The sequence below is a fragment of the Silurus aristotelis genome (genome assembly GCF_946808225.1).
Source record: "Silurus aristotelis genome assembly, chromosome: 14".
Taxonomy (NCBI): domain Eukaryota; kingdom Metazoa; phylum Chordata; class Actinopteri; order Siluriformes; family Siluridae; genus Silurus; species Silurus aristotelis.
This window is the reverse complement of record NC_139587.1, coordinates 23826839-23852716: the sequence shown is the minus strand read 5'-3', so window position 1 is coordinate 23852716 and position 25878 is coordinate 23826839. Positions and strand designations below refer to the sequence as shown.

At 40.4% G+C, this 25878-nt stretch overlaps 1 protein-coding gene across 1 annotated transcript in view; it reads left to right on the top strand.

The window, feature by feature from the left end:
* The first annotated feature begins 5185 nt into the window (after positions 1-5185).
* Positions 5186-25878, top strand: part of fa2h (fatty acid 2-hydroxylase) — a 34355-nt gene continuing 13662 nt past the window's right edge. The window contains exon 1 of the mRNA XM_083561117.1: positions 5186-5661. Coding sequence (XP_083417243.1) covers positions 5368-5661 — 294 coding nt within the window. The 5' untranslated portion in view covers positions 5186-5367. The remainder of the gene's footprint in view (positions 5662-25878) is intronic.

Genomic DNA, 25878 nt, shown 5'->3' with positions numbered 1-25878 from the left:
AGAAAATTTGACAAGGGCCAAATTGTGATGGCTAAAACTGCAGCTCTTGTGGGATGTTCCTGGTCTCTTTCAGAAGTGGTCCAAAGAAGGAACAGTGGTGAACCGGCGACAGGGTCACGGGCGGCTGAGGCTCACTGATGCACGTGGGGAGCAAAGGCTGGTCCTTGTGGTCCGATCCAAGTTTAATGATGCTAGGATGAGACTCCCATAAGCTTCCAGTCTCAGATGTTCAACCAACTTAATGTCTGTATGAAAATTATACATTTATCTGCCTACACTTCTTAGGATTTGATTGCACTTTGCTTTTATTCTCTGTTTGATGTTGAACTGGGATGTCACTTGTTTGTGTGGGACATCCCATTCCACTTTTCATCCTCATTTGCTGTTATAATAAGTTCCACTATTTTTATTTTTATTTCCACTTCCATTTTTTAGATAAAATGTCTGTGCCAGAGACAAGAAGGTCTAAAATATCAGGATATCAGTGTTATAACACTGATATTTGTGTCCTTTAAAAAAGCCATTAAATCCAATATATTGGACTCCACCTGTCATAAAGAAATTTGAATGAAAGCGTCTGCAGAATGAGATGATGTAAATATATTTGTAAAACACTATTTGATAATAGGTACCATATTTCTACAAAAAAAAAGTGTACATCATGGAAAGTTAAACAATCCAAACCATTTGCAAAAAAATCAGAAACTTCTGTATTCAGTATTTTAATCGATTTCACATTAAGATAAGGAAGATAAAGATGTGTGCTCAAAGATATATAGCTTCAGGCACATATATACACTTAGTTAAACACTTTTCAATTGCGTTCATCAGTAACCATTTATGCTGGTCAGGGTTGCCGTGGATCCGGGGCTTAGACTGGGAACACTGGGCCTGAGGTGGGAATACATTCTTTGGTTAGAAGTAAACCCATTTTAGGGCACACACATCTACACCTGAGGGCAAATAATCATGCCTGTTCATTTACAAGCATAAAACAAGACCCTAAATTTGAATGCAATTTGATTGTTGGATTATATTTAACCTCATTTAAATAAATGTTGCCAAATGAATTTAACCTGAATGAAAGTGATTTGCTGAGGCATCATTCTGCTTAGTGCTACAAAAAGCCTGTATATAAAGTAGTGAGGAAATGGAAGGTTATGAATAGGGGTCTGAAAATCCCTTATTCCTCATTTAATGGCAACAATGAACTGTTGGCTGTATTAACACACATATGGTCGAATACAAACAAGGGCAGGTTCCACCATTTCGATCCAAAGCAATAGATTAGCAAAAAAATCCAAACCAAGCATGTTCAGACAGACATTGACATACTGGATTTACCAGCTCTCCAGTCAGCTATGATGCGTTAAAGCAATGCAAAGCAGTAAACACAGTTTGCTGTCTATTAGGGGGAAAAAAATCTGCAAACATGACAAACAGGCCTGCGTACCACAGCAGTATGTAAACGAGCTTATGAAAGGTTTCATTGTCTTAATAGATAGTGTACACTATATACTTCCAGTTTACAGTTTTATACTTTCTTTTCTTTTGGTGTTTCTGAGTTCTAATCAATTAACACCCTAAATCAACCATACCCTCACTAGAACTTTCTCTTAATATAATATATCTGTATTATTTAATATCCACATAGAAAGCTGCAGAAACCTGTACCTTTACACTGCTGCTTTCATTAAGGTACCTGATTATTACCATATCCACCTAATAATGTGATATATTGCCTTTAAATGTCTAAAGTATGTAATTGCATAGTCTACTTCTAAACAGAAGGTCATGAGTTCAAATCCCACCACCACTAAGCTGCCACTGTTGAGCTCTTGAGCAAAGCCCTTAACCCTCAACTGCTCAGATGTATGAATGAGATAATTGTAAGTCTGGATTAGGGTGTCTGCCAAATGGCACAAAATGTAAATGAACACTTCTTGCAGCTTTCTAGGTAAAAGATACACACTAAAGGTGCTACGATAAAAAACAACATAGAGCTACAACACAACACAAGCTACGTAAAGTGCATTGAGTGCAACCTAGTGCAAACAGTGCAGACGAAAAACAGTACAGACAGACAGTGCAGACAGACAGACAACACAAGACAACACAAGACAAGACACAAAACCCAAGATAGAGCCGACCAGTAAACCTACTGTATACTTTGATTATACAGTACTTTGTGAGGAGAACTGTAAAAACTATAACTGGGAGTAAATATAAACAGACACAATGCAGTGCAAAAAACAGCAGTAGCAGCAGTCAAGAGGTGCAAAAAAACAGCATGTAAACAGTGTAATACAGTCAAAGGTGCAAAAAACCAGCATGTAAACAGTATAATATAGTCAAAGGTGCAAAAAACCAGCATGTAAACAGTATAATATAGTCAAAGGTGCAAAAAACCAGCATGTAAACAGTATAATACAGTCAAAGGTGCGAATTTCCTGTGGTGTTTATGTGGATTTTGAATTAGGACATTATATTTGCAGGTCTGTGCTGTTTTCCTGCCATTTTTTTTTTTTATGTATGAATGAATTATTAAAGGAAGGCCTTTTGCAGGAAACAAATTTCTAGTTTTTAAACAGGTTCTGTGACATTCTGTATGCCATTTCTGCATGTTTTTCATGCTGTTTTGCTCTCAGCTGACCTGCTTATCTATAATCTTTAGTATCAATCAGCTCGAAAATAAGACAAACAACAGGTTTTGTGCTATTTTTATTTGTGTTTATTTTTTATTCGTTGTGTCTTTTTGTATTTCATTTTTAACACCATAAAGTTACAAAATAGTGGATGGATGCTTTTTCACACTGCTGTGCTCCGGTTCCTCACTGGCAATAGCTGACGGGTTTCACTGACCAACACTGCAGCCTGGAGGTGAAACTGGAGTACAGTGATGTCCATTTGAACTCGCTGTTAATTTGGATGGGAGACATTGGAGGTCAGATGCAAAAACTAAGCATTACATAACCTGTTCTTTAAAAGCATGCATATGATGATTAGAAGTTGATCATGCATTTCTGTGGAAAAGAAATGACTGTGTGTTTGTCTAATAATGAGAAGAAGAAGGTTGAAAATTGTTTCTATATTTTGTTTAAACAACAGTACATACAATTGTACATACTGTCCTCATAAACAGATCTCTATCTGCTGAAAACAAAGGTATTTGCTAAGTAATGATCCCACACTTAAAAATGTATCTTCTTTTGGAAAAAAATAACCCTCATGCTTCAACCATGGTGAACGATTTACTGCATTATAACCAGTCAACCCAGTTGCTCCCCTCCCTAAACTCCAGATCAGGGACAAAAGCAATTCAAGTTTAACAGCTTAGTAGTTCAGTGTAGTGACAGCATGGCCTGTAGTTTAAAAAGAAAATGCACAAACTCTCCAATCTTAGCTCAGTGGTTAGGATTTTAAGTTACTGATCAGAAGCTATTAAGCTTGGGGCCCTTGAGCAAGGCCCCAATACACTTATGCACCAATACACTTATCCTAGGTGTCTGAAGGAGCGATACAGAAGGTCTTTTTTTTTTTCCTGCTGCTATTAGACTTTACAATCAGAGCTTCTCCCAGTGAACCAGTCACCAAAATATACACTGTTATTGTGTTTTTAACTGTGCAAAAATAACAACAAAGTTTTTATCCAATAAATGTACACTAATTTAAAACTGTGCAATATTACCTATGTGCAATATGTTTGAAAGACTTATAGGGAATTGTTTTTATGGAGTTTAATGTTGAAATAAAGAATTGTATTATCATTCACTCATTATCATTCAATTATTAATTATAAAATGAAGTGAATTGTTAATAAAGTACAGTTTATAGGCGTCCGTTTATCGGGGTTTTTCGTTGATCGCGGACGGTTTTGGAACGTAACCATCGTGATAAACGGGGGATTACTGTACTTGTATTATGTCTCTACTTTTAAATAAATCTTTGAAATATCTTATCTTATCTTAACCTGCTGTACTCCAGGGGTGCTGTAGCATGGCTGTTCCCCTGTGGGATCAATAAAGTATTCTTTAAAAACAGGTTTATCCTTGATGAGTGATCCAGTGGTGATAGTGTCAAGGAAAAACTCCCTGAGATGGTATGAGGAAGAAACCATCCTTCTCTGAGTGGCACCAATCATCCATTCATTATAGTTGTATAATTTATCGGCTGTGTTGGGAGCAGGGAAAAATAAAGCAAAAATGTATAGCCGGGGGAACTCCTGGACGAAGGTTAGAAACCTTGTGGATAAGACACTCCTGGTCCTCGAGTCATCCTTGTCCTGGATATTTGAGTGTCCTATGTTCTACAAACACTTCGATGTAAGAAAGTGTTGTTAAATGAACCAACTGATTACATAAGATAGGTGGTAGCTTAAAGGTGATGAGTTCAAATCCCAAGATGGCACTCCTTAACCCCGTAGCTACTCAGTTGTATGAATGAAATAAATGTAAATTACTCTGGATAAAGGGTGTCTGCTAAATATCCTAAATTTAAATAGTGTTTTGGTATTATGCAAAATACAGAAATGTGCAGGACAAGGCTTGGAGATTACCTTAATCAGATGTTTATGTTTATGCCCATCACTGGCACATGTGCGTCCCATACATCACCCTTAATCTCTGGATCAACGAGGAGTCACAGTGATGCTTCAAAATGTTTCAGATAGCAGTCAAAAACTGTTAAAAAAAAAAAAAAACAAGGCAAAATGAAAGTGCGCCACCTGATGTAAGCGTTGCTTCATTCTTCTCAAACAGGCAGATTCAAGCAGAAGACAGAAGGCGGAAGTGCCATAATCCGGAAATCCACATGCATTAGTAGCAAATAGTTTTAAATTGACCATTTTTTTCGTTCTTCAATATGCAAATGCCTTTTAAAAAAAAACTATACCAATTTATATGATTGCAAATCAGTTTACAATAAGGCAACTTTCTGGTTGCTTCTTCAGGTTCATCCTTCTTGTATACCAGTTGCCTCGGGCTTGACCACGCCCCCTACAACTTCTGGTACCTCCTTGTATAACAGGTGCCTGTGGCTTGGCCACGCCCCCTACAACTTTTGGTACCTCCTTGTATAACAGGTGCCTGTGGCTTGACCACGCCCTCTACGACTTCTGGTTCATCCTTTTTGTATTACAAGGGCTTGGAGGCTTCGTGTCTTGACCCCGCCTCCTACAACTTCTGGATTATGAATTATTCATGAGTTACTAATAGTAATAGTCTCGTTGGTAAGAAGTCTGGAAGAAGACCATCAGAAGCCAGCTGGACTCTCAGCGGGAGAGCCAAGAGAAGTTCTCCGGTTCACCTGGATCTCATTTATATATATGTTTATATATTTAAAATAAATCATAATTAATTATATACACTTATGAAAATAGAAATGTCTCGAACGACGACCACTCGGTTCTTCTCGGAGAAAGAAATTGCGAGACACTGCACGAAGGAGTCCTGCTGGGTGCTGGTGGGGACGCGGGTTTACGACGTGACCGTCTTCCTGCGGATGCACCCGGGCGGAGAGGCGCTGATCCTGGGACGCTCGGGCAGCGACGTGTCCGCGCAGCTGGACGGACCGCCGCACCGTCACTCGAAAAACGCGCGGCGTTGGCTGGAGCAGTACTACATCGGGGAAATAGACCGGGACTGTGCGCAGCTTCACACAGAGGTACGACCTCCAAATGACAGCTCTCAAAGGCATTTAAATTCATTGTATAGTCTGTGCAACGCCATTCAACTTCACCCTGTATACTTGTATTGAGGTTTGCATTTCAGGTGGTCCCCCCTGGTGCACCTGGGCACCTCCAGCTCATCCTAAACTATTCCCTTACTTTAAGTCTTAGAGTGTTCACTTGTTTGATGACGTTTGGAAGCCTGAGATCGGTCTACCCCTTCTATCCATTTCCACCCCCACCCCCTTCATATATCTACCCCACCTGACACAGAGAAGGTTTATGAAGCAGATCAGGTGTGTAAAATGTGGGTGTAACTGGACTCTGTGTAAAGGGTGGTGGCATCTACTTTACACTGTTTATCTGTGTATTTGTCTGTGTGTGTGTCAGTTAGCAGGGTTGTATATGGCTGTGCTACTAGTGCAGATGTACAAAAAGGGGGACAGGTGTGTTCAATTAGATCAGGTGGTATCGTTACTAAAGGATTGGGCTATTGATTAGATGACTACAGGAGAGTACAAGTGTCTGATATATATATATATATATATGATATCGGTTTACGGGCAGGACTGGCAACCCTTTTTCGTTTATCCCCTAAAGATGTATACAGTGCACAACACATAAAAAGGGAATGAAATTAAACTCAATCTAATGCAATATTCAGTGCTGATTTCTAGCAAATTCACCTGATAGAAAGCAAGAAAATGTCTGATTCAGAATCCGAAAAATAATGATGTAGGTGAGGAAGCCTGAGGTGTAATCTGCATTCCAATTCATCCCAATGGATTTCAATAGCTTTACGGTCAGAGCTCCATAGCAGCCCTGTATCTTCCACTCCAACCTACGTAAAGCATATCTTCATGGAGCTGGCTTTGTGCACAGGAGCGTTGTCATGCTGGAACAGAAGGGGAAATTAAATTCTGGAGCATCCAACGACAAATACGATTGTGGCCCGCAAATTTTGTGGTTACAGTTCGGGGAATGCATATGGCTGGAAATGTCAGGTGTGCGAATACTTTTGTTTATATAATGTATATAAATGTACAATTTGTGTTATAATAATAAACACACCTTGTGATTAAAAAAAACTAAACATTTGTCCCAATACTTGCAATACATGTAGTGTATTAGGGAGCAAACAAATGCCCCTGTTTATCAAACCTGTACTAGGGAACCTAATCTTGGGCCTTGTTTGAAAAACAAGTAGTCCACATTAGGGAGCCTATAGTCCCACCGCATTAGGGTCGTTCCCGGCACTCTGCGTTATGCATCCTGTGGGGATTATTCTTTAGAGGCCAAAGGTGGAGCTTGGTAAACGCCCAATATGGGCTCGGTGTCAATGAGAGCACATGTCTTTATTAGGTTGCAGCTTCACAGGAAGCCTACATGAGCTTGTACTTTTTATTAGGGACATGATTTGGGGGAAAATTACATCGAGAGAACCATATTAGGGCTCCTCACTTGGTTGTAGGCACTAAGCAGACAACAAGGACTCTACTTAGGGAGCTTTAAGAGTTAGGGAGCACATACACACTCCTCGTTATTATATATAAAGGTGTTTCGGGTTTAGGGAATGTCACATTATGTGAACAGATATGTGGCTAACAGCGGTCCGCATGTTGAAGCCCAGTCTTTACTGAGGCTGTGTGTACTCCTCTTCAGTGTATGTTAGGAAGCCTGCAAGTGATCTCATTAGGGAGGCTGCAGTCTATGTGTACCTGCTACAGAGACTACTGGGACCATGCAAAATATCAGAGGGCTTTGATTTAGGTGGCCTTCGAATCTTTTCTCGTTTGCTAGCTCATTAGGGTTCCTATATGCTTTCTAGTTTTAAGGCGACTTCGAAAGAAAAAGAGAACTTGCTAATTGCACACTTATTAACATAAATGTGTGTGTGTGTGTGTGTGTGTGTGTGTGTGTGTGTGTGTTTGTGTGTAAAAAAGAGAGAAAAGGTTGAGAGGGAGAAAGTGTCTGGCTTATTTGTCCTTACAGCAATATTTAGACTTAGCACTCGAAAAAAAAAAGTTTCATTTGAAAGCTTTCCATTGTGCTGGTGGACCATGTGAGCAGTTGGTGTTGTCCATGCTTGGCCTTTTGGGTCCTGATCTTGTTTCCACATTGTTGGGGTACAGTGTGGTTAATGGACGCTCTTTTCTTAACATTTGTGAATTAATGAATGTCATGGTTTAGCCGATAATGTGTGACTCCTTACAATGGCATCATTCAAAGCACACACAAATATGTGTATATTTTCTCTGTGTGTGTGTGTGTGTGTGTGTGTGTGTGTGTGTGTTAGAGGATGGATGTAAAGATGGCCATTGTCAGCATGTCCGTAAAGCTTGCCCGAGTGTACCGCATTCTTAACCCATCTTGGTTTGTTCATTGTTTGCAGTGAAAAAGCACCACCCTTGTTTAACACTCACTTGTACAAGCTGCTACTGTGAACCTTACAACCTTCAGCAAAAGTCTGTGTGTATGTGTAAGTGTGGGGTGGTGTGTTCAGGGTTATGAATGTTCTTGCTTTGACCTTGCAATTGCAAGCGTGTATGCGCATTGTCAGTGTCTGATTATCATTAACTTTACTTCCACGCAGCATGCTATAAGCATCTTTTGTAGTTTATGGGGATATAGGATATAGTATGGCAGCTTTTATACGTGCCAGCAGAAGTATACGTGCTCTGTTAGGTGCTCGATTGCCTAGTGAGTGCAGAGTCCAGTGCTGGTTCCCATTATTAAGGAATATGTCGCTCTTGTTGCTTATAATTGTGGCTCTTGTGGCCGTGTACCATTTAACTATGTAGCTGTTACATACCTGTAGCTTCTAAAATTAGCCAATTTCATACTGTGCAAATTAAATGATAGACAAAATGCTGTGAAAAATGTGGTTGCTTGACTTGTTTGGCTTCTTTAATGGCAAACAATCCAAGTATATGAGCTACACATGATCATCAGGTGCACTAACAATATTTGCTATCTCCATCTGTAATGAAACTGTGGTTGTGAGGTTTTCTTTCTTCATTGTGTCATCAAAATGAACGAATCTTTTTTCGAGTCGTTTAGTTCATTTTTTTTCCTTTGATCAGAAATTTAAAAAAAAAAAATGTTTTTTTTTTTCAATAAGCAAATCCCAATACGTCTACATACACAAACTTTGACTATAGTTTCAATAATGAAAATATGATCATGCAGATTAGGAAAAAATAGTGATAAACAGAATCTGATCTAACCAGAGAACTCATGAGGTAAACTACTCAATTCTGTTGTTCTGTACATCGCCTACGGAGATTTTACGATGCTTTGCTCATGCTCTTACAATACAAATTTAACAATTTACTGTTTTAGATGACTCGTTCTTCTGAGTCGCATTAGTTCAAAATAAACAAATCATTCATGAACGACGAGTGTCATAGTAAAAGGGTACTAAATGCAGGTAGGAACTAAAGGTGCGAGTGGGGAATTAAAGAAACGTTTGACCTCGTGTGCTTTAGGGCTGGTTCAAGGAATCGTCTCAAGTCAGTCGTTTGGATTTATCCCATCAATTCGAAGTTTACATTTAAAAAAAAACCCTCAATACTTAGCATTTTGACTCAATGATGAGCAACAGCTCATAGAAATCCATTGTTAAACCTGGTGTCATGACAAGTCTGCATTACAAATGACAGGTGTTTAAATCAAATCTTTGTTCAGACCGTGGTTGCTCACGTATCACATTTCCTTGCATACTATTATCTGTTTTAGAGGAACATAGGCATGTTTTGTGAGTGGAACATAAATGCTAGCTAGTTAGCTTGCTTTTAACATGGGGATTTGACCAGAAATTACGTTTTATGTAAGATCAGTGTCAAATCTCAGTTCTGTCTGTATTAAAAAAACGAGACTGATCTTCGTGTAACTGTTCGTTTGCGCTTGTTTTTAATAAAATTAAACACTTTTTTTGTTGTTCCGTCTCCTGCTTTGACCTGCTTTCATGCTTGTTTTGCTTAATTTTGTTATTCCTGAAGACTTGAAGAGGTGGCATGTGGACAAATATCACATTAAAGTACATTGAGATTTTCTTTTCTTTTCTTATTTTTTTATTTGAGAGTATCCGAAATCACTTTACAATCATTTACAACAACAGATAGTCTGCTTCATTATCTGATTATGCAGCAGCATCTCAGATGACCGTGTAATGGAGATTTGTGAATGGAAAGTTTCTCCAAATCCGTGCTTGTTTAGATAACAAGGCGACACCACATGGAAACTATTTCACTCCGGTGGTACTTTCAGAAGGCATGCACCTTTGACCTTCACAGGTGGACTAGATCCTGTACGTATTATAGACACAGCGTAGATGCGAGACTTATCACGCTGAACTGCAGCTCAAAATGGTGAGAGCACTTTTCATTGTGCCGGTGAAAATCTAAAGAATTGTCGCTTGTGATTTTAGCCCTTAAAACAACCACAGGTATAGACGATTAAACAAGCACAACATGATGCCTATTGAACCATTGTTACTTTTGTTCCAGGCTTTTGTCACACTGTGCCACCAATGCCCTTGACAGACCTGAATGAATAAATAACAAAGAAAAGTGAAGGAACTCGTGTATGGCTGTATTACAGACATACTGTAGCTGTATACTAATATATTATTTGTATAGGAGAGGTGCACTAAGCATATACAAATACACATATCATGCACAATTACTTTTTTGTTGTTTGCTTAAATTTTGCAAGAGGGTTCACAGGGCATTTGTTTGAGACTAGAATTGTGCACCGGGATTGTGTGGTGAAAAGAGTGAGAACAGGAGGTTTTTACTGGTCTGAGCAAGCAGACTGATGGTTGTGAGACAACGGAAGAGCATGCTCATTACTGTTAGCAATGCCCTTACAGCATTCACTCATCCTTAGTAACTACCTGGTCAGAGTCATAATGGTTTATGCTAGGCAACTATTTTGTTTATCTTTTGAAAAGAATTATCAGAAATTATTATTATTTTGTACAGTGGAAGGAATAACAGTAGTAATAGTGAAAAGTAATAGTAAAAGTAAATAGTAGTATACCTAGTCCTCCCACTACTGCTATTTCTGCGATTGCTTGCTATGACCGCTACAACTGTTATAACTCCTATTACTACCATTACTCTAATATTACTTTAATTACTTTCAAGGTTTCTTCCTCATACCATCTCTAATTTGCTCATCAGTGATAAACAATTATAAGGAACAGACTTATAAGCAATAAACCATAAGCTGCTTTGAGACAATAGTAAAAAGTGCTATACAAATAAAAATAAATCGAATTAAAGTAATAGTTGTAATGGCATTGTATTGGTAGTAGCAGCGGTAGTGGAAATAGCTGTATAGTATTCAAAGGAGGAAAGGTCCCCTGGTGGTCTAGTGGTTAAGATGCAGCGCTCCCACCGCTGCGACCCGGGTTCGATTCCCGGTCAGGGAACCATCCCCAGCCACTCTTAGTGCCGGTCCCAAGCCCGGATAAATTGGGGAGGGTTGCGTTAGGAAGGGCATCCAGCGTAAAACATGTGCCAAATCAAACGTGCGGAGGATCCGCTGTGGCGACCCCTAACGGGAGAAGCCGAAAAGAGAGTTTTTTTATTCAAAGGAGGAAGAGGAAGAGGAGTTTTTGCTATAGTACCAGTAGTGTTAGAAGTAGCAGTAGTAGAAATAGTAGCAGTATTATCAGACGCAGGTATTATAATAGTAGTAGCATTAATAATAGTAGGAGGTATAGCAGTTGTAGTAGTAGTAGTAGCAGAAGTAGCAGCAGTGGTTGGATTAGAGGAGGCAGAAGATGAGTTAGCAGTAGTAGCAGATGTAGGTGGTAGCTTAGCGGACTTTAGATCCAATGGCCAGGAATTCAACTCCTGAGCATAATCCCATAGTAGCTCAGTTGTATGAATTAGCTCAATGTAAGTTGCTGTGGATAAGGGCCAAATGCTAAATGAATTAAATGAATGTATGGGTAGCAGTAGCAGAATTAGCCATAGCATTAGTAGTAGTAGAAGTAGCAACTGTAGTGGTAGGCGTAGCAGCAGCATTAGTAGTAGTTGTAGAAGTAGTGATCGCGGCATTAAGAGTATTTAAACCTCCTTATGTAACGTTTTCACTGGCTCCATTCCACTATCTCGCACATCTAAGATCTCTGTTTTCAGAGGTTGTTTACATTATTGTATTTTTTTTAGTAGAGATAAGCTCTTTCTCCTCAGAAGATTTTGATGAGATTTTTGTACTTTTGTTTAAAAACGCTTACTGTAAATGTAAATACGACCACTGTAGGGCGCAACAAGACGATTGAATGCATGTGGCAACAATCAACAACATGGAAATCACACAAACATGTAAATACACAATAATACATTCAACCTTTCCAGTATACATCTGTATAATCTTGGCCATAGTGTGCCACTCTATTCTTTCACAAAGGGACCGATCGACTGGGGACTGGCATCAAGACTGATTAAATTATTTATTAGTCAGGAGATGGTTTTTTTTATGCATTCACAGTTTAAACAAGCTGAACAATGATCAATTAACCTTTTTGTCGTGGAGCTTCCATTGAGTCATTGTACGTTTAGCCAAAAGGTAGAGAAAATAATTAACAGCGAGGTGTAATAAACATAAACATCCCATTCCACATTTATCCCAAATATTACAGAGGTTCTGGGAAGATGTTCCACTAGATATTGAAGTGTGCCTGTGTGTGCTTTGTGTTTATTCACCTGCAAGGGCATTAGTAAAGTCAGGTACTGATGTAGGTGAGGTGAGGAGGCCTGGGTGCAGTCAGCGTTCCAATTCGTCCCAAAGGTGTTCAGGAGGTTTGCGTTCAGAGCTCTGTAGAAGGCCACTTGAGATCTTCCACTCCAATCAATGTAAACCATATATTTATGTGCACAGAGACCAGGTTTAAGTCTCCTAGCTCAAGTAAAAGGAAAGTTGAATGTTACCATATCAAAAGACATCCTATACAATTTGTTTGCTTTGCATAAACAGATTGGGGAAGAACCGCATATAGCTGGAAAGGTCAGACGTTTCAATACATTAACTATATCTATGTCTATATATACTCTCCAATACTGTGTAAACTATATATACCCACACAGTTGCATTTTCTGTTGTGGAACATCTGTAAAACAAGTTAGCTTTAACTTGGTTAACAGCAGTAACCACTGATTGCCCATCAATTCTCACTTTTTTTTTTTTTTTCTTCAAGATAAGAAAATTCGGCTTGCCATAATTCTGGGAAAGCGCAAGGCACTGAGACTTTTTAGCAAACGTAGGTACAGTTGTGAGCACTGACATTAAAGACATAAACGGTGTCTTAAACTTCCATAAACGGTGTCATCTCAGGGAAAACGTTACCATATAATGAAAGATTATACATATATTTTTATGTGTTTATCTGATTGTTTTTAGAATAGAATAGAATAGAATAAAATAGAATAGAGAACTACGTGTGATTGGGCTAAATTGCCTCAACGTTTGATTGCAGGCTGTTTATGGCCTAATTATGTTTCGGAGAATCCGTTTATGCAACAGCAATTGCACCTGATTGCCTCTTCTGTCAGTAAAAATGACCATATAACCTTAGCCCTATAAAAGAAGGGTAGTAGCATCGCTCAAAATCCTTGTGTCCTGTGGTCTTTTATTGTGCGTTCAGGTGAAAGGTGAAACACCTAACTCACATGTTGCACGTTCTTATTAACTTGGCCGCCTCAAGTTGAAAACTGGAAATCCACAATGTTATTCAGTAATTCACAGCGTATACATTCACACACACTCTGACTTCATGTGTCAGGTAGTTCACAGTGTCACGAACGTGTTCATGTACGAGCGGCCATCGAACCCGCAGGGAATTCATGGGGTCACAGCTTCGGGTTCCTACAACCACCAGTGTAAACATTCAGTGTGCCATGTTTTTCCCCCTGGATTTTATTATAATAGTGGTCTAACACGTCACTTGAAAATCTCCCATAAATCTTCGGTTGGCTTGAGATCTGAAGAATGCAAAGTCCTGAGCATATCATTTACATGATTTTCTCAACAAACCGTTCAGTAAGTTCTTGTGTCCTGTGGATGGGAGTGGAGTCATTCTGGATGAGACCACTCCTATCAAAAAAAGTTTAATCAGAGGAAAAGTTGGTGGTTAGACAGAAGAACTCTGTACTGCTTTGCTGAGGCAACAAGTGGAACCAGGGCCATGCCAGGAAAACCCAATACAGAATTAGAACCCACCGATTCGTTCCTTTTATTTGTCAGAAGAATGCACTCAGGCAGGGATCGGCTCTCTAGTGCACTCTCTGGAATGCCTCTACGGCATGGATATGAATATCATTCCTTTGTCAATTGCCTTTTTGTTTATCGCACGCCTGCGCAGAGACCTACATACACCCCAAAAACTTTTAAAGATCCTTATCTTTCACTTAGTCTGCTCAGAAAGGCCATGTAATCTTTATATGCTTTATCATGTCAGTAGTAAGGCTGTTGTTTGTGCGTTGTTGTATTTTGCATTGTTGTGGTAACGGTAACTTGCACCCGTTGCTTTGTTACTCTTGGGCTACTGTGTGTTGTCCCAGTGGGGTTTCCTTTGTACTCCTGGGTAAAGATGTAGAGAGATGTGGAAGAGGTAAAAAGAGGGACAGGCCATGAAGCCGATCAGCGTAGACAGCATAGGTAGCGTGGCTCAAGTGGTGATTAATTAAGATGTACCACCAACACAGCTGGTGCCCTCTTGACTGCTCTTTAGGGATTGCGAGTATCACTGACTCACTAATTGCATCAAGGCCCCTTTGCCTTGCCTGGAGGATGGCCTGCTGGGTAAAAGCATCAGGCAAAAGTCTCGGAGGAGAAATTTTGAAAATGGCTGTAACTGTATAAGAGCTGAAAGTTGGGTTTTGCCCCCTGTTCCTAACTGTTTTTTTTTTTTTTTTTTTTTTTGGGTGGAGGGGCAATAGTGTACAAAGTGTAGAGATTCATCATGTGCTGATGAACTAGTAGAAGAATGACTTTTTACAATAATTGTTTTTGGTTTGTGTTTCCACACAAGAGGTAAAATTGGCAATAAAAATCCTCCCTGAGACAACATGAGGAAGAAATTCTAATTTAAAAAGGAATGGGTTATAATCAAAATCCAGAGTCCTGGCAGGAGGTGAAGAGTGATCATTGGTTAAATAACATGCACAGCTATAGGCAGCATTATGGTGCAAATAGGATGGCATGATAAGCAAATATTTGCACTTTTAAACAAGGAACAATGAAACTCGAGGAAACTCGAGGCAAGGTTTCACTTTCAGACAAGTTTCAGGTGCCTAAAGGCTACAACTAAAATGAAAACGTCTGGTTTTTGAGCATTCCATTCCACAGTTAGTCACCATTTGCTGTTATAATGATTCTTCTTGGAAGATGGTCCACTAGAGTTTGGTATGTGCTTGTGGAGATTTGTGCTCATTAAGCCATGTAGGTGAGGTGAGGAGGTCTGTTAAATTCATCCCAAAGATGTTCAGTGGGGTTGAGGTCAGAGCTCTATAGCATGACAGTTAAGATCTTCCATTGCAATTCACTGGAACCACACCGAGCTAAGAACCACATGGGTGGAAAAGTCATGTGTCCCAATACCGTTTTCTATATAGTGTAGTTTTTTTTTTGTAATTTTAGTTTACAGAGATATTATAGGTTATTTCAATGTGCATTCTGTGTGTTAAAGATCCTTGAATGAAAGGATTGTGCTTAAATGAAAGGATTGCGTTTCCTATAATCAAAAAAATAACCCTTGCACAGGTATTACTCAATGTGAGGTAATACGTGTAATTTTTCTGTCCTTCAGCTTGTCATGTTGAAGTCATTGTCATTAGTGTATTTGAAACTTGCTATTTAAATAGCGAGTACACTGAGACATGTAGTTAATACCTTACGCTACTGGATCTTTGTTATCAGCTACGTATTTCATCTTCAAGCTTTTACCCTATTGTTCAGCTTTCACACCTGAACATCACTAGGTGCTTTGTACCACCCGTCTTTGAGCGACACTGGTAATCCATGGCTGCTAGGTGTTGACGGGGTGATGCAACCCAGTTATGTAGAAAATTCTAGATGGCAGGTCGAATCCGGTGGAGCTTTGTTTTTGTCCTTGCTCCACCCTTTGTTTTTCATCTTCATTAGGAAACTGAGGTGAAACTGAGCGTAAAAACAACTTTTCAGTATCTTTGTGGCCTGTTTATTCCGGCTGCTGAATGTATATTTGCTAAAAGGCCATTTGTGAATTAATTATCCTTCACTAGGTACCAGTAAGGAAAGGGGGTTTCGGGGTTTTAGTAGATTGTGTAAATCCGCATGCAAAGGAAGCTTTTGCATAGCTCGTGCATGTTAGTGTTTTTATGCTTTGCATGAAATGATCTAGAATTGTGTTGTTTTTGAAAAGGAATATAATAATATAATGTATATAGATATAGTCTGGTCTAACCTCTTAGTTTTGAAATGAATACCTTTATTTCTCCCCTGACTGCAGTAGAATCACACCTTCCACCTGTCACACAGTTCCGCAGAGGTTCTGTTACATTCTTTCACCGTTCAGTCACACTAAGACAGGTCAAATGCCTCCCATGGCATTCTGTATTTTGGACTCTTTGACAAAGCAGAAATTTTCTGCCCTCTCCAATTCCAAATCATACACCAAATATGTCCATCTCACTTGATCTTTCTTTGATTCAATATATTTGTGTTTAACCTACAATTTTCTTCGTACAGTTTTACCAGTCAGGATGAATCGGATTAAAACCCAGTATGAAAGAGAGCTAAAGTTTCTGGCCAGACAGGTTGGTCGAGATGCATGTAAGGGCTTACACAACACCAAGATTCCTGTTAGTGGAGCAAAAGACTTGCTCTGCCTCGCCCTCCATCTTACCTAGAAGCTCTGCGCTGACCGGAGTTTGGTTTCGCTCTCGATAAATGCCAGGAATTTACTGGGAGGTGAAAACAAGTCTAATTTGAATGCCATCCAGTGCAGTGTTCGTTCAAAACCCTTACGTTCTGTGTGCATTGCGCGACTACGCAAATTGTGTAATCCAAAACCAGCTCATCTGCAACAGTGCTGGCGTGTTCTTATTTAAATGGATTGAAACATTTGTTTAAGGTCCACTTAGGCTTTTAATTTGAAACTCAAAAGCCTCATATATCAATACAATATATATATATCAAGTCCTAGTGTATTTTCAACAATTAGAAGAAATTGTACATTACAGGTTGCAGTATTTTTTATTTTATTTTTAGATTTAAAAGTATTATTATGTTAATGCCTGGCATAATTTAAAGTGACTCGGGGGGCTCGCATTATACTCTGTGTCACCATGTTGAACTGAATGTTTACCAGGTTTTGCAGGTGTTTTCCTTGACTCTTTTATGACTTCTTCCCTTTGTGAGACACAATGATTGACTTGCCTTTTAAACAGTTTGCATGTGGAATTACACTAGACAATATTTCTAGCAGCATTGATTCAGTGGTTGATTAGTGAATGTTAATGCCTTAAAATAAGAGGACAGTCTTTCCAAATGCACCTCCAACTACTTTATCAGCTTTCTGCTGTCTAACTGTGTATCATGGCACCATTATGATAAGGGTTAAACATTGACAAGGATGAGCTCGCATGGGTTGTGTAACCTACGGACTCTCAAAATGGTGAGGTAATGTGTGCCAGCTATGGGATGCTTGCTGAGTTTCACACAGTCAGAGTTACATAGTCAGAGCAATCACATTGCTACCTTCAATCTGTTGTTGAATACTTGGTAGGTTTCCCACATATATTGCAATATTGTAATAGTTTTCTGAATTGTAATCGTTGCTGAATGTAGAAGGATATGAACCACTAGAGTAAGTGACTTAGTGGGTAAAAAAGAACATGCAGGTAGGTATAAGATGCGTGAAGGTATTGTGTTGTTAATGGTGATTTTTCTGTTCGATCGTACACCATGACTAATCCTTAAACTGCGCTTAGATCCGACTGCTATTGTGTTTTCAACGTTCATCAAGGCTACGCATCTTTCAGATACATGTGAGGTGTTCTATCTTTAGAAGGAATTGGTGGATTGAAGAGATGGGTGGAGGCTTGTATCGAGGTTAGCCTGGAAGACATGTTGTGTTAAAATTCTACCACAAAATTGCTGATTGAGGAAGGAAAGACCAGTTTATGAGGTCTGCAATTAAACATGCCAGTGATTGTTATCTGTTGGTTTTGGTCTTTTGGAAAGAGTCTACTTTAGGTCCAAAGGCCATAAAGTCTATAAACCTGTTTCTGAAAGCAGGTATAACCTGCATTTGTTCTGCCTTTAGGGCCCTGAGGAACCAGTTTGAGTTTTTAAATTTGAAATAATGCTGTGTGAAACAGGTGATGCCAAAGGCAAGGGAGAAATATTTTGTCAGACAGCAAAAAAAACAATCTTGATTCATACCGAACGTTCAAGAGCTGGGAGTGTGTGAGGATACCTGGCAGGTTTGCAGGGCTTGAGGACAGGATGCCCTCGTGATGAGATGGTTGAGACAAAGAAAGTGGGAGAATGAGGAGTTGTCTGTTTTTAGTGTTCTCAGGCAGCCCAGTATACCATTTTACCCATGGCAAACACAACCCTTGCACTATAACCCCTTTAGATGACCCCACACGACCCCACGCACACACTGCCAGCCCTGTTCTAGCTGTACCAGCCCGCACATAGCCCTGTTCTCCGTTCTCCCTTTGTCCTGTCTTAACCACAATTCTCTCTGTTTCCCTTTCTCTTACTTTCCTGATGTTGATAAAGCCCCATCATTGTCCAGCCTCCACACCATGATGACCTTCTCACATTCTGAGCTCTTATCTTTTCCTTATGATGAAGATCCCTTTAGTTGTGAATCAAACCTCTGGAATGATTAAGACTGCATGTGCTGGTTTATAAGCGTGTGGGACTGATTGAGCCGTAATTGTCAATGTTGGCTAATTGCAGAACCACTATAGAACAACCTGGACGTGGCCTAATGGCACACAATGTTCTTGAACTGCACACTCTTAATTTGCACACTTGTTTTAAATAAATTCATTGTTAGGAAAGGAAATATAGCATATTCAATTTACCACCATGTTCATCCAGGGGAGAAATATCTTGTACGGTACGGCAGGTTGGATGGGTGTGTCTGGTTTCTGAGGTGTGTGTTTGTGAGTGTGTAAACACCAGAAAGTTCTCAAGCTATGAATATTTGCTTGCATTCCCTGGTGTTGAAGCAGTCAACACCAGTATGAGCACTTCCATACCCCAGTTACCCTACTGGTAGGTGAGAACTTTCTGACAATCGTGGGTAAAAACCTGCTCAACCTGCTCCACTATGCGTCGGTCCACCTTTTCTTCATTTTTTTTTTTTTTTTTTTTTTTTTTTTTTAATGTAACTACCTTCTTTTCACAGAGGGAACGTCACAGCTAAAAGGCCAAGTGAACCCGGACGTGAGATTCCAGCCAACTTAGTCTGAATCTTACCCACTTGATGGCCATTGACTGGAGATTTCTTTTAAAGGTCCCAATGGCTCACATTTCAGTTTAAGTTAAAAGCAGTATGTTGTAAGCGCTTCAGTTTGGATTTAGGACCATTGCAGAACACGACAGCCTTCTTTGCATGTGAGCACTGGTGGAACAGTAGCATTCAGATTGTCTTGCTATTAATATCACTTCATTTTATATTAATATATTATATTTTTCTTATTATGGAAAAATTTTGAGGATCTGAAATTTTCAAGACTGGAATCTTTCCTTGGGAGTTAACGGGAATATATGGAAATTAATGGGATTAAACAGGATTAGCCAATACCAATATCAATTACATGCACACAGCACACATACTGCAGGGTTACTGAGGCCATACCCCATACATGCACTGTGCATTCCTCCATAACATAACACACATAATTCACAGTTTATGTTTCACATGTTTCTATTTTCCAGTGGTAATATTCTGTTTGCTAAAACACTAGCATTACCTCTTGACCTCGTTTATTAATTTTATTCCACTCCTCATTTCTATTAGTTTTTAACTTCTGGTGTATTGAGGATGTGATTTACAATATTTACTCTAGCAAGATATCTAGCTATGACCTAAGTTAGCGTTATTTATAGCTCTGAAGCATTTGGCAAAAGTGTGATAGTAAAAACCAACATCACAGTAAATTAATTCATTCATTTATTCATTCATTCAATTTCAGACATCATTTCATCCTGGTTAGGGTGGGAATGCATCCAGATCTTATTCCATGAAACAATGGGCATGAATTGGGAAAGCATCAAACAAATACTTAATCCAAATATATGGAATCCACGGAATGTCCAATGTCTTTCGAACATAAAATAGAAGCATTTACTTGTCACTTACACATCACAGAAGAGTGAATTTTTTCCTTCACTTAATATCCAAGTGATGTTAGGAAGCTGAGGTCAGAGATCAGGGTCAGCCATCATAAGGACCTTGCTCAAGGGCCCCAATAGTGGCAGCCTGGTGATACCTTCTAAACAGTAACCCAGAGCCTTAATTACTGAGCTACAACCTCCACAATTTTATATGAATGTAATATGTGTCAAAATGGGTAAGTGGTAAATGATGAATGAAGAAATTATATGAAATATTTTTTGTTTATTTTGTTGCCTTTTGGGAAATTATTCAAGACTCAAAAGATTGTGTACTGCAGATGTCTCGTGAGTGTCTGCAGCCACAATTGATCACACTGGATGGGTACAATGAGGCTTGGGCTCAAAATGAATTGTATAGTTGTTGTTGTTGTAGCAGTTGTGTCAAGAAAATGTGCTGGTGTGAAGAACAGCTACATGGTTGGACATACAGGTGTTTAAGTGTATACCATTTGTATTGTATTCTCACAAGTGAAAACTTTATATTGGGCTCAAGATCAGATAAGATGAGGGAAGTATGAAGGGAACAGTAGGCCGGAGAGGGAGTGGAGCACAACATCCCATGATCAGGGAGTTTCCCTGTTAAGGCCTGGCTGTGGCTATGAGGTGGAGTCAACCTATCATGTGCGTGCGTGCACATGTGCATGTGTTAATGAAATCATTCACCTCGTACTTAATGACCTTTATTTCACTGCTTGGTCATAAGATAAGTGGTTGATTGCTGCTGGCTAAACTCCTCAAATTATTTTTGAAAAAATATTGATTGTGGGATTAATATTTCACCCAGGCAAATGTGGAATGCACATTGACTTGGGTTTCTTTGAGGAGACAAGTGCCAAAGCTTCTGTAGCGGTTTGGACACCATTATTGATTTGTGCCTCGTTTTGTTTTGTGGAAATTCTACATTTAAATTAGCCATTATATAGTAATATAGGGGCACTAGGAAATGTACTATATAAGCGAGATGCTTCCAGTTATATGTCATATATGCGTCCCACAAAGGAAGAGGCATTTTTTTTGTCTCCATAACTGAGGGGCACAAGCCAGTGTACTCTTAGTGCCGGTCCCAAGCCCGGGTAAATGGGGAGGGTTGCGTTAGGAAGGGCATCCAGCGTAAAACATGTGCCAAATCAAATATGCGGATCACAAATGAGAATTTCATACCGGATCGGGCGAGGCCCGGGTTAACAACGACCGCCACAGGTATCGTTAGCCGACAGGGTTCCGGTGGAAATTGGGCTACTGTTGGCCGAAGGAGGAGAAGGAGGAGAAGGAGAGGAGGAAGGCGTCTACAGAGACGGCAGGAAAAGGAGCAGTGTAGGAGAGTAGAGGTTCGGGTTGGTACTTTAAATGTTGGAACTATGACGGGTAAAGGGAGAGAGATAGCTGATATGATGGAGAGGAGAAAGGTAGATGTGTTGTGTGTTCAGGAGACCAAGTGGAAAGGGAGTAAGGCCAGGAACATTGGAGGTGGGTTTAAACTGTTTTATCATGGTGTGGATGGAAAGAGAAATGGTGTAGGGGTGATTCTGAAGGAAGCGTACAGTAAGAGTGTAGTGGAGGTGAAGAGAGTTTCTGATAGGGTGATGATCGTGAAGGTGGAAGTTGAAGGGATGATGATAAATGTAATCAGTGCCTATGCTCCACAAGTTGGCTGTGAGATGGAGGAGAAAGAAAGATTCTGGAGTGAATTAGATGAAGTGGTAGATGGTGAACCTAGGAAAGAACGATTAATGATTGGGGCAGACTTTAATGGGCATGTAGGTGAAGGGAACAGAGGTGATGAGGAGGTAATGGGTAGGTATGGTTTTAAGGAGAGGAATGTGGAAGGGCAGATGGTGGTAGATTTTGCTAAAAGGATGGAAATGGCAGTGGTGAACACGTATTTTAAGAAGAAGGAGGATCATAGGGTGACGTATAAGAGTGGAGGAAGGTGCCCACAGGTGGATTATCTTCTGTGTAGGAGATGCAACCTGAAGGAGATTGGAGACTGTAAGGTGTTGGCGGGGGACAGTGTAGCTAGACAGCATCGGATGGTGGTCTGTAGGATGGTTTTGGAGGCGAAGAAGAAGAGGAGGAAAGTAAGGTTTGAAACAAGAATAAGATGGTGGAAACTGAAGGAGGAAGAGTGTAGTGTGAGGTTCAGGGAAGAGGTCAGACAGGGGCTTGGTGGTGGTGAAGAGGTGCCGGATGATTGGGCAACTACTGCAGGAGTGATGAGGGAGGCAGCTAGAAAAGTACTTGGTGTGACATCTGGAAATAGAAAGCAAGACAAGGAGACGTGGTGGTGGAATGAGGAAGTGCAGGAGAGCATTAGGGGAAAGAGTTTGGCAAAACAGAAGTGGGATCGACAGAGTGATGAGAAGAGTAGGCAGGAGTACAAGGAGATGCGGCAACAGGTTAAAAGGGATGTGGCGAAAGCCAAGGAAAAGGCATATGAGGAACTGTATAAGAGGTTGGACACTAAGGAAGGAGAAAAGGATTTATACCGATTGGCCAAGCAGAGGGACCGAGCTGGGAAGGATGTACTGCAAGTTAGAGCAATAAAGGATGGAGAGGGAAATGTGTTGACTAGTGAGGAGAGTGTGTTGAGAAGATGGAGGGAGTATTTTGAGCAGCTGATGAATGAGGAAAATCAGAGAGAGAGAAGGTTGGAGGATGTGGAGTTGGTGAAGCAGGATGTAGATAGGATTAGTAAGGAGGAAGTGAGAGCAGCGATTAAGAGGATGAAGAATGGAAAGTCGGTTGGACCAGATGACATACCGGTAGAAGCGTGGAGATGTTTAGGAGAGATGGCAGTGGAGTTTTTAACCAGATTGTTTAACAGGATTCTGAAAGGGGAGAGGATGCCTGAGGAATGGAGAAGGAGTGTGCTGGTACCGATCTTTAAGCATAAGGGAGATGTGCAGACCTGCAGTAACTACAGGGGAATTAAGTTGATCAGTCACACCATGAAGTTATGGGAAAGAGTAGTGGAAGCCAGGCTGAGAGAAGAGGTGACCATCTGTGAGCAACAGTATGGTTTCATGCCGAGGAAGAGCACCACAGATGCCTTATTTGCTTTGAGGATGTTGATGGAGAAGTATAGAGAAGGACAGAAGGAGCTGCATTGCGTATTTGTGGATTTAGAGAAAGCGTACGACAGGGTGCCGAGAGAGGAGTTGTGGTATTGTATGAGGAAGTCAGGTGTGTCAGAGAAGTATGTGAGGGTGGTGCAGGACATGTATGAGGACAGTGTGACGGCAGTAAAGTGTGCAGTAGGTACGACAGACTGGTTCAGGGTGAAGGTTGGACTGCATCAAGGATCGGCCCTGAGCCCTTTCCTGTTTGCAGTGGTGATGGACAGGTTGACGGACGAGGTCAGACAGGAGTCTCCCTGGACTATGATGTTTGCAGATGATATTGTGATTTGTGGTGAGAGTAGAGAGCAGGTTGAGAAGAGCCTGGAGAGGTGGAGATATGCGCTGGAGAGAAAGGGAATGAAAGTCAGTAGGAGTAAGACAGAGTACATGTGTGTGAATGAGAGGGAGGGCAGTGGAGTAATGCGGTTGCAGGGAGAAGAGGTGGAGAAGGTGGAGGAGTTCAGGTACCTGGGGTCAACAGTGCAAAGTAATGGAGAGTGTGTTAGGGAAGTAAAGAAAAGAGTGCAGGCAGGGTGGAGTGGGTGGAGAAGAGTGACAGGAGTGATTTGTGATAGAAGAGTATCTGCAAGAATGAAAGGGAAAGTTTATAGGACTGTGGTGAGACCTGCGATGTTGTATGGATTAGAGACAGTGGCATTGAGTAAAAAACAGGAGGTGGAGCTGGAGGTAGCGGAGCTGAAGATGTTGAGGTTTTCGTTGGGAGTGACGAGGATGGACAAGATTAGAAATGAGTTTATTAGAGGGACAGCACATGTAGGATGTTTTGGTGAGAAGGTGAGGGAGGCGAGATTGAGATGGTTTGGACATGTGCAGAGAAGGGACATGAATTATATTGGTAGAAAAATGCTGAAGATGGAGCCACCAGGTAGGAGGAAAAGAGGAAGGCCAAGGAGGAGGTTCATGGATGTGGTGAGGGAAGACATGCAGGTAGTTGGTGTAAAAGAGGCAGATATAGAGGACAGGGTGGTATGGAGACGGATGATCCGCTGTGGCGACCCCTAATGGGAGCAGCCGAAAGAAGAAGAAGAAAGAAGAAGATGCGTCCCACAAAGGAAGAGGCATTTTTTTTGTCTCCATAACTGAGGCCGATCTGATTTGCATCTCGATGCATAGCTAACAATACGATACATAAAAGATACATACGAAGCAGCTACCAATGCAGTGCGATCCGATTTTCGTCCGATTCAACACAATTCAATACGATGCAATGGAAAAAATGAAAGAAACTGTTTAGCGAGGAGAAATCAACCTACATATAAAATATTGGTCACTTTCTAAATAATAAAAGTGTAGCGCAGCTACTAATAATTATATATAAATAAATAGTTTTTTACTGATGCAAATTGTATCCGATGCACACTTTTTCAAATCGATGCATCACATCATTAACTTTAATGCCGATGCACCGATGTGAATTTTACCATCCGTATAGATACACAAACATTTACACAGAGAGAGAGAGAAATAAATACACACATCTGCTTGCAGACATACAGCGAGAAACACACTGAGACATACAGTATATACACACACACTCTGTCTCTCACACAGTGTACACTCATCGCTTACTAAAGAGCAACAAATAGTTGTGTCTTGCAGCAGTCAAAATGGTGTTACATTTGTCTGGATCCTGCTCAGTACAGTAACCCGATGCCACTTCTACACTTCATCACACTGAAGATAAAATCTAAAGGTTGACTTGGTGTATCGAGAGATATCCAACAGAGCAAAGGTTATCATTGTCCAGATAGGATTACTGAAGGTTTACACTTAGAGTCTGTGGTTTTCAGGCATCCAGATCATGATTCATGCTCCATTATCGAGTTCTGGCGAATGAACCTCTGTTCAAGTCGTCCTGGGTTTTTTTCGCCGATCAGGTTCAGCAAGGAATTTCTGTTAAAACAATGTGAGAATAAGCGCCATTTTGAGTTTTAAATTGCATGGAGCGTCACCATGTCTTAGAGCTTGTAATGGTTAAGGCTTGGGTTTACTGCATAGAAGGTCAGGAGGTACAAGCTCTTGTATCACCAAGCTGACACTTTTGGGCCCTTGAGCAAGGCCCTTAGCGCTCTGAGCTGTATCATAGCGGACCCTGCACTCTGACACTAGCTTCCAAACATCGCTGGATATGCAAAGAAAGAACTTCATGCTTAGTATAAAAATAATGAAGTTAGGATTATTTAAAAGAGAAGAAAAATCTCACCTTTGAAAAAGCAATCCCGGGGGCAGGAGTTTGAGTAAAAAAAAAAAAAAAAAAAAAGCTGTTTCTTTCACTTTGTATTTTAAGTAAGTTTTATTACACATGCATATCTGTACACACACTAGGTACACTAGTTTGTAGACACCTGATCATTAGATTTGTATGTGTTTTTTAGCGTTCCATTTCACATTTAGTCCCCATTTGATGTTATAATAACCTTCACTCTTCTGGGAAGATGTTCCACTAGATCTTGCGGTGCCTTTCTGGAGATTTGTGCTCCTTCAGCTACAAGGGCTTTGGTGAAGTCAGGTACTGATGTAGGTGAGGTGAGGAGCGGAGACCTGGGGTGCAGTCAGCATTCTTAATCATTCCAAAGGTGTTCAGTTGGGTTGTGGTCAGAGCTCTACATCTTCCAACCCATGTAAAGTATATCTTTGAATCGGTAATCTCCCAGCAATTAA